Source organism: Hyperolius riggenbachi, chromosome 4 (assembly GCF_040937935.1).
Source record: "Hyperolius riggenbachi isolate aHypRig1 chromosome 4, aHypRig1.pri, whole genome shotgun sequence".
Lineage (NCBI taxonomy): Eukaryota > Metazoa > Chordata > Amphibia > Anura > Hyperoliidae > Hyperolius > Hyperolius riggenbachi.
In genome coordinates, this window is record NC_090649.1 from 244697746 (window position 1) to 244706718 (window position 8973).

The following is an 8973-nucleotide window of genomic DNA, read 5'->3' on the forward strand; positions in this document are numbered from 1 at the left end:
GAGTGATAATAACAACTGGCAAGAAATGTATTTTTTTAGAACTGGTAGTCTGACAGGTGTCCTTGATATCATGGCACTGCCTTCCACCATATCTCAGTGACAGGGAAGAGTAAACATCAAATTGTCTTATTGTTTCTTTTTCTATCTGTGACTAGCTCCCTCATTCAGATAACTGCTGCTCTAGCAGATAGGACAGCTGAAATCACGCCTACCTGATCTGAATAAAAACACACTAGTAAGAATTAAAGTTCAAGGCTCTTATCATTCACTACATGGTCACATTACCATTGAATGTCTATATAATCCTGTCACCTACTAACCAATCAGGAAGACTGATCTGCCTCCTGTCTGATACAGCTCATAGTAAGCTGTCTGTTCCTTTCACAGAATCACAGATATCTACAGCACTGCAATGGCTTGTAAGCCTGAGAGGACTGGAGCCTGCCAATGTAACAGAGATCCAGTCAATAGTATTCTTTTCCGAATGCTCAATTCTGAAATTTCACCAAAACTGTACAGCCCACATGACCATTACAGACACAACTGTAATTCGTCTAGTGGCTGCCCCTGTGACAGCAATGACAAAGTGTCAATGTGTCCTTGTGAAGGCAACAGGAAGGTGTTGCTGAAAAACACTGACGTTACCTGTCAGAAAGCATCAGAAGTTTTATTAAAAACAGTAGCTTTTATTAAAAATGTCCCATGCTTCTACCAGCTGCCACAGGAGGATCAGATTCTGCTTATCCACAACTGCTGGGCTCCACTGTTTGTTTTAGGACTGGCTCAAGAACGGGTTTATTTTGAATGGAATGAGCTTTCTGTACCTAGTCTCTTGAAAAAGATACTTCTTAATCAGTCTGCCTGCACTGGTGACACCACACTGAAACCCCAAGCTGGAGTATGTTTCAAAGATGTGCAGCGGATACAGATGTTGCTACATAGACTTTGGAGCTTGGCTTTATGTGCAAAGGAATACGCTTATCTTAAAGGGATGCTGCTGTTTAATCCAAGTAAGTTGTTTTTCTTTATGGTGCAGATTTAAGGAACAACTTCAACTAGTACTCAGTAACTATACTGCAAAGGGAGCAGGTAAAACACTATACAACATTGATTCAGTCTAACTTCATCTTTGTAGCATGAGGGTCTCACTAAAGAATGTTTTCAAATAGTCAGTACCTTATACTATTTGGATGCAGTAAGACTGAAAAACGTAGTGGAACCAAGAATGTATGGTGTATGGCCATAGTCATGGAGTTATTGTTATAGTTAATTTCTTCCAGCTATGTGGATATGATTATTGCTATCCCTAAATACAAATGCACTTTTAGTATGTGTGTGAATTATATCAGTTTTGACCATTTTCTCCGCTACATTACTGCACAAAAGCATCTGCTCATCCAAAGAGGGCTCAAAGAAGCTTAAAATCAGTATACAAAAAATGAAAGAGCTTTATTCAAATGTGTTCCTAGCCAGACACCAGAGAACAATTATTATTATTATTTTTTAAAACCTTCTTTTGTGTATGTTAAAATTATTTTCAGCATTCATTACTATTATTATTATGAGAAATACAGGCATAAAAATGCCATTAAATGTAAAATTAAAAATAAATAAAAATTACAGCCCAAAAAGAAGAATGGATGAATGCTTTTAAAAATACTTTAATATGAGCATATTGTGCCATACCATAATAAGAAGTTAACATTCTGGTCAGTGGGCCCTCTAATAAAAATGTTAGCATTTATTTGAACTTAGTAACAAACAAAAAACAAACACAGAACACTTATATTGCGCTTTTCTCCTGGCGGACTCAAAGCGCCAGAGCTGCAGCCACTAGGACGCGCTCTATAGGCGGTAGCAGTGTTAGGGAGACTTGCCCAAGATCTCCTACTGAATAGGTGCTGGCTTACTGAACAGGCAGAGCCGAGATTCGAACCCTGGTCTCCTTGTGTCAGAGGCAGAGCCCTTAACCATTACACTATCCAGCCACTCATAGTATGTCTCCTCTGTGATCAGGGGGCTCCCATGCTGGTCAGTAGGCCACCTCTTTACAGTATTTACATATGCACATTTTGACCCATACCTATTTAGTGGCTACTATGCAGGTCCCTCCAATGATGATTACTGGGACCCTCCCTAGTTAGGGCCTTGTTGGGGGTCAATGGTGATTATTATGTTCCCTCACCATTATTGAGATTCATGTGGTCAACAGTCAGTGCTCTCACGCCATAGAGTAATCTTTGGTCTACTGCTGTAGCTAGTTACCTCACTGCAATGCTTATGCATGCTACTCCACATGGCTGGAACTATAATTCTAGGTATCAGACAGTGCTCTATGGTGCAAACATGGACACATTGGTGATGCTACCTGTTCAACCCATGGACAAATTACTTTATACCTCCTGAAAAGTTATTAAGAAAAATAAATATTATTATTAAGTATTTATATAGCGCCAACATCTTACGCAGCGCTGTACAGTATATATATTGTCTTGTCACTAACTGTCCCTCAAAGGAGCTCACAATCTAATCCCTACTATTATCATATGTCTATGTATGTATTATGTAGTGTAAGTACTCTAGTCTAGGGCCAATTTAGGGGGGAGCCAATTAACTTATCTGTATGTTTTTTTGGGGGGGGATGTGGGAGGAAACCGGAGTACCCAGAGGAAACCCACACAGACATGGGGAGAACATACAAGCTCCTTGCAGATGGTACCCTGGCTGGGATTCAAACCAGGAACCCAGCACTGCAAGGCGAGAGCGCTAACCACTATGCCACCGTGCTGCCCATGTTTACATTGATGCATGCTGGTAACATGTCATTCAGCAAAGCAAGTGTGAAAAGAGTATTGCTTATTCTACAATGATATTGTAAAATTGTCTGGATACATTCACAATATGCATAGAAAAGATCTGAAATAATTGAATTACAGTGATACAACTAGCCATTTACTTTAATTAGTATCACACATGTCACAAATCATGCCATCAGTCATTCAGCAACATTGTTTGGTATCATATAACCCAAACTGAACTTGGACCAGAGAAAGTAGAAAAGCATAGTCCAAAGAGATGAGAAAAAAAATATATAGACAGCATGCTAATGGTAAAAGCTATAACATCATCTCCAAACAGCTTGATGATCCTGTGACAGCTGCAAAATATATTAAGAAATGTAAGGTCCTTAAGACAGCAGCCAACCTCCATGGGCATGGCCGCTAGAGAAACACTGACCCCTGAATGGGCAGGAGGATAGTGAAGATGGTAGACAAAAATCCAAGAACCACTTTCAAAGAGATATAACCACTGACATCTGAGTTCAACATCCATATGTGTCTAATAACACCACCCATCACTTTTTTTTAGTGATTGTTGGCTCAGTGGAAGCCTGGAAGGGGGACTTTATTACTGAAAGAAAGAAAATATACAATTGGCTATTGTATTTTTGGTGTATTTAGTGCTGATCTCATTATATGGCACTTGATTGGGATGGTTGTGATAAGGTGCCCATACATCTAGCGATGTATGTGCAGATTCGACCAAGAGACAAATCTCTCTCTTATCAAATCTGATAAGAGAGAGATCTGTCAGCTGCCCATACACCACAGGCGGATTCTCGATTAATTTCTGCATGAAATCCCTCGGGAATTGGCCTTGTGCGTTGCATCTGCCGGCCTGAAGCCACATGCGCACACTTACTAGGAAGCCACGTGGGTGGTGTGTTTATGGAGAGGAGAAGACGCCCGGAAGCCAGTGGGGGACAAGTGGAGGCCGCGGAGAGGTAATGTATACACTTTACATGGGCACTGGGGGGACATTGACATTAGGGGAGACAGCGTTGGGAGTTTCGTTGCGTTCATTGATCGTCAGAAAGTTGCACGCCATTACCGCTGCGCGCCCGATTGAGCAACATCCTGCAGCATGCACGATCAAGAATGCAATCAATTTTCGTCGTGAAATTGGTTGTATTGCTGGTCGGGCGTGCACTTGGCGGCACCGATTTTCACAAAATTCTATTATAATAATTGCATGGCCGATCAGCCGCCGAGTTGCTTGGTGTATGGCCACCTATATGTGCAGGTTACAAAAGAGCACAACATCTGATGTTCATCAGGCTAGTAGAGTCAGGAGTGTTCATGTTATCACAGTTCAACCAGGACATAGCCATAAACTGTATTTTCACTATGATAGGGAGTTTCCTTTCAAATGTACTGATCATGACTAATGTATTGCACAACTGCGTGTTATTACTGCAGTATAACAGCTACTGAATATATATGTACACAAAATGGAGACAATATCCCATCAGACAAGCTGCTTCACACTGTGGGCCCTATTCAAACCACTTTTTTTTTCCTGAGTTTTCTCCCAGGTGATATTTTTAATCATATTATTAAGTTGCATTTTAAGCCACCAGAAAGCAAGAAAACACTCAATACAATTGTTATATTACTTTTTCAGTTGCTAATTGCAAAAACATTATTTTATAGAGAAGATAAAAATTAAGATTTTCTTCTTGAGATAATGTTTTATCTTCTGTTTAACCACTTGAGGACCACAGTGGTAAACCCCCCTAAAGACCAGGCTCTTTTTTTTTTATAATTGGCCACTGCAGCTTTAAGGCCAAGCTGCAAGGCCGCACAACACAGCACACGAGTGATTCCCCCCCCCCCCCCTTTTTCTTCCCACCAACAGAGCGCTATGTTGGTGGGGTCTGATCGCCCCCCAGTTGTTGTTGTTTTTTTAATCAATATTTATGTTCTTTTTTTTAATGTTTTTTACTATTTCTTTATCTATTTCTTTTTTTGAAAACCCCTCCCTCCCCCCAGCCGGCCAATCAGGCGATTGGCTGTCATAGGCTTCTGCCTATGAGAGACGATTGCTCTCTTGTCCCCCAGGGGGACAGCCGTGTCACACGGCTGTCCCCAGTGCAGCGCTGCTGCTGATCGCAGCGCTGCACTGTGTAAATAGACGGCGATCACGCCGTCTAACAGTCTCCAGAGACTGAAGAGGGGGCGGAGCTCTGCCCCCCGAGAAGGAGATGCGCGTGCACCCTGCGCGCGATCTCCTTCAGTAGCCGGCTCCAGGACATGACACCAATTGGCGTTAGGCGGTCTTGGGGCTGCCGCTGCGTGCACGCCCATTGGCGTGGAGCGGTCTTTGAGTAATTAAAATAATTTTCACAGCACTCTTCAATTAAAAAAGTACCAAAATGTAGGTGAAAAAGTATTGTCAATATTGTTCTGAGTATTTTATTGCCTGCTGGTGGCTTGAAGTGCATTTTTTGATGAGGTGTGAAAATATCACCTAGGAGGAAACATAGGAGAAAAAGTTATTTGAATAAGGGTCAGTTACTGCTTTAAATACCAACTTCATATGCGCATAGTGATCCTGCATAGGTCATTATTTCAGTAGACATTACTAGGCATCCACATCATGATGGAGAACGCATGTAAGTCTCATAGAAGCATAAATAAACAAAGCAAAACAGGTAAAATACTTTTTGTGTACAAATTATATGTTTATAAAAACAATTTGTTTCCTTTTAAGTGTTTTAAAATAAATACATTTATAATTCATTTTATTCTAATTTGTTACTTCTTGCTCTCTCTTTCCCCAGGTATAAGCGGTATGAGGTTCCCACAGTATGTCCAGACATTGCAGCTAGAAGCTCAGCAAACACTAATGGAGTTTACATCAAGGACACACCTCAGAAGTCACACCCGCTTTGCCTGGATGCTAGAAGCTCTAGAACATCTCAAGACCATTGACCCCAAAGTGATCACAGAGTTTTTCTTCAAGCCTGTCTTTGGAGAAATCAATCTAGAGGAGGTTTTGCTCGAAACTTTGTTCATCAACTAACACTGCCTACAAAGGCAAAAATCTGAACCCTTGCTTTGGTGTTTCCAACAACATCTTTTATGTATGAAAGACTCAGATGTCTTCCATGTCATACATATCTGGTCAAATATTTTCTTATATTGGCCCAGTAAACACTTTGAAAGATAGAGAACTGATAAAAACAGATACAAAGAGATAACTGAAAGCACCATAAAAATAGGACTTATTAGTATTGTATTCCTAGCGGTCATAATAATATTGTCTCCATTTATTTGCACTCTGATTAAACATTTGAACCTCTCACAACACAGTATTGGTTGCCAAAGAAACTTCAGAAAAAAATCGGTGTCAATTCAACTGAATAATTCCCTAAATGATCTGGGAAAGGGGTCCTTTCCCTCTCTCTGGTTTAGGAAAGCACAACTCATTGCTTGAGAAAAATACATTGCAGCACTTCTCATAGTATGTTCGGTTAAGTTTTTAGAAAAAAAAAAGAAAGAAAAAAATTATCTTGAACTGAAATGGTTTAAATGCATTTTGATAACCTTGCACTGCCCCTCCTCCCCCTGCCTCCAAAAATTGAGGAATTTCAAAAATTCTAAAAACCCGGTAAATGCACAGCTTGCTGTACCTTACTCAGATGGAACTCGCCGCACCACACTGGATGTGAGGGTACCATAAATATATAATAACCCGATAATAATAATCCGAACATTTGTATAGCGCTTTTCTCCTGTCGGACTCAAAGCGCTCAAGAGCTGCAGCCACTGGGACGCGCTCAAGAGGCCACCCTGCAGTGTTAGGGAGTCTTGCCTTGAACTCCTTACTGAATAGGTACTTGACCTAGCCAGGATTCGAACCTTGGTCTCCCATGTCAAAGGCAGAGCCCTTAACCAGTACACAATCCAACCACTAAATATATAATTACATTGCGATAGGATGTGATTATATTGTCCGTTTTGATGGAATGCAATGGACGCAATGTGAAAAGTCCCTAAAAGATAGCTATACATGAGCCAATAATATCTTAATTGAATCTACAAAAACTGATACTTCCAATGCTGATGAGAAGTATCAATCAGTTTTAAGATGAAATCTTATCAGATTTGACTAAAACTGCCACATACTTAGTTTTGTACCCAATGCAGTCTGTAACCACCACTGTCAATGCTCAATAAGGTCATGGTTTTAACAGGGCCAGTTCTAGTAACAATGGGGCCTCCGGACAAGATTAACCTGAGGGCAGCTGACAAACCTCCCAACCAAAAAGCAGCATGAGGTTCCCTTTGATGCAGCCAAATTTCCCCCCGGGCCCTGAGCCACCTTCCCTCCTCCCCCCAGATCAAACCCCAACTTAATTGTGCCTTTGGGGCCCCTGCAATGTCTTAGTATCTTAGTCTCAGAGTAGCTTTTTGCATTTCCCAGGAGGCACACTCCTCTGTCAGTCCTTCATTGCTCCATTGCAGGGTTCCTGAGAAGCACAGGTAAGTGGGGGGGGGGGGGGGGGAGACACCTTAGGGGGCCCCTACAGGCTCTGGGGCCCTGGGGCAATTGCCCCCTTTGCCTCTATGGAAGCACCGGCTCTGGTTTTACACTGCTCCCAATTGAAATACTGTACAGTTGTTTATTGACCCATTTCAGAGCAGTGACATTAGTTTCAGTTCTTTCCAGCATGCGGAACGAACGTTCGAAAATGATTTGTTAAGTGAATATAGGAGTGTCATGCTTTAGTCTACTCTATGTAACTGTATACAATGTTTTATTTACTGTATTCAATGTGTTGCTAATTGTACTCTTTGTTTGTTTGCATATGTTTATTTAAGATGTGTGTTGAATGTTGTTTTGACAAATTTGATGTCAGGATTTGCCCATCAGCTTCATTCATTTTCTACTAATTCATCTATCATGCTGAGATTTTGTAAAGGTTTACAGAGGCCTATGTGACACGTAATATAAATTTTTGTTTATTTATTATTGGAGGAAGATGGTTTTATTACAGTATAAAATAAACTATTTTATTAATATTTTTTTATCTTGTCTTTCATTTCTGTATTTGTTCATATTTATCTATTTTAACAAGTCATAAGTAGTTAATAATTTTTATGTATTTATTTATAGCACTGACATCTTCCACAGCACTGTGGTCCACACTTATTAGGATGCAGATCGGAATGCGTTTTAAACGGATCCGTTTTTCTAAAAGCTGATCTGTTTTTCAAAATGTTGTGCTTTTGCAGCATACGTTTCCAGTCTGTTTAAACATATGTCAAAAATGTGTCCTCTCTTTCTGTGTTTCTATTGGATAAAGAGGTCCGCAAAGATGATGCTGAGGGAAGGAGCAGGCAGTAGGCAATCTGCTTTGGCATCTGTTTTGTGGGTAAAGGTTCTCTTTTGTGTTGCAAAATCCTGGCTTTCCGTTCAGTTTTCTAAAATGGAGCCCACGGATTTCCATTTTTTGAAGTGTATGAAGATGGCCACTATTTTTAACATTAGTATCCGTAGCTCCGTGTTTTTGTCCGGGGCAAAAAATACAGAGCCACGGAGACGGTTTTGAAACAAGTGTGAACCAACCCTTAATGATAAGAGAAATTATACAATGGTTATTATAGAGATCAGATGATAGAAATTAGATTGTGAACTCCCCTAAGGATAGTTAGGGCCCGTTTCCACTAGAGCGGTGTGAATCGCTGGGATTCCACCGCTGACAAAATCGCATGCGGATGCGATTCCGCATGCGATTTTTGCCGCGATTTCGCATGCGATTTCGCATAGGCAGGCTATCAGCGATTTTAACCATGTCACTGCCTGCCTCAATGTACATTAGTTTTAGTGCGATTTCGCGGCAAAAAACGCATGTGCGATTTCCCCTATTAAATACATTGCCTGCGAATCGCCTGCATTCCACACGCAGGCGAATTCTGCAGGCCCTACCGTGCAGAAAAATCCTGCACAGAAAAACGCACTAAAAAACTGACAAGTGGAAACAGTCTCATCCACTTGTATTAGTTATGCGAATCCGCATGCAGACAACGCATGCGGATTCGTTCTAGTGGAAATGGGCCCTAATAGGTACAGACAACTTTTGAAGGGCAACTAATTAACTTATCAGTATGTTTTGGAACATGGGAG

General features: G+C 40.9%; 1 protein-coding gene across 1 annotated transcript; it reads left to right on the forward strand.

Annotated features, from left to right (window-relative positions):
* The first annotated feature begins 360 nt into the window (after nucleotides 1-360).
* On the forward strand, nucleotides 361-6202 carry LOC137570678 (nuclear receptor subfamily 0 group B member 2-like). Its single transcript, XM_068279380.1, has 2 exons — nucleotides 361-1010; nucleotides 5624-6202. Exons 1-2 carry the CDS (start codon nucleotides 413-415, stop codon nucleotides 5863-5865), a joined length of 840 nt encoding a protein of 279 aa, XP_068135481.1. The 5' UTR covers nucleotides 361-412; the 3' UTR covers nucleotides 5866-6202.
* The last annotated feature ends 2771 nt before the right edge of the window (nucleotides 6203-8973 follow it).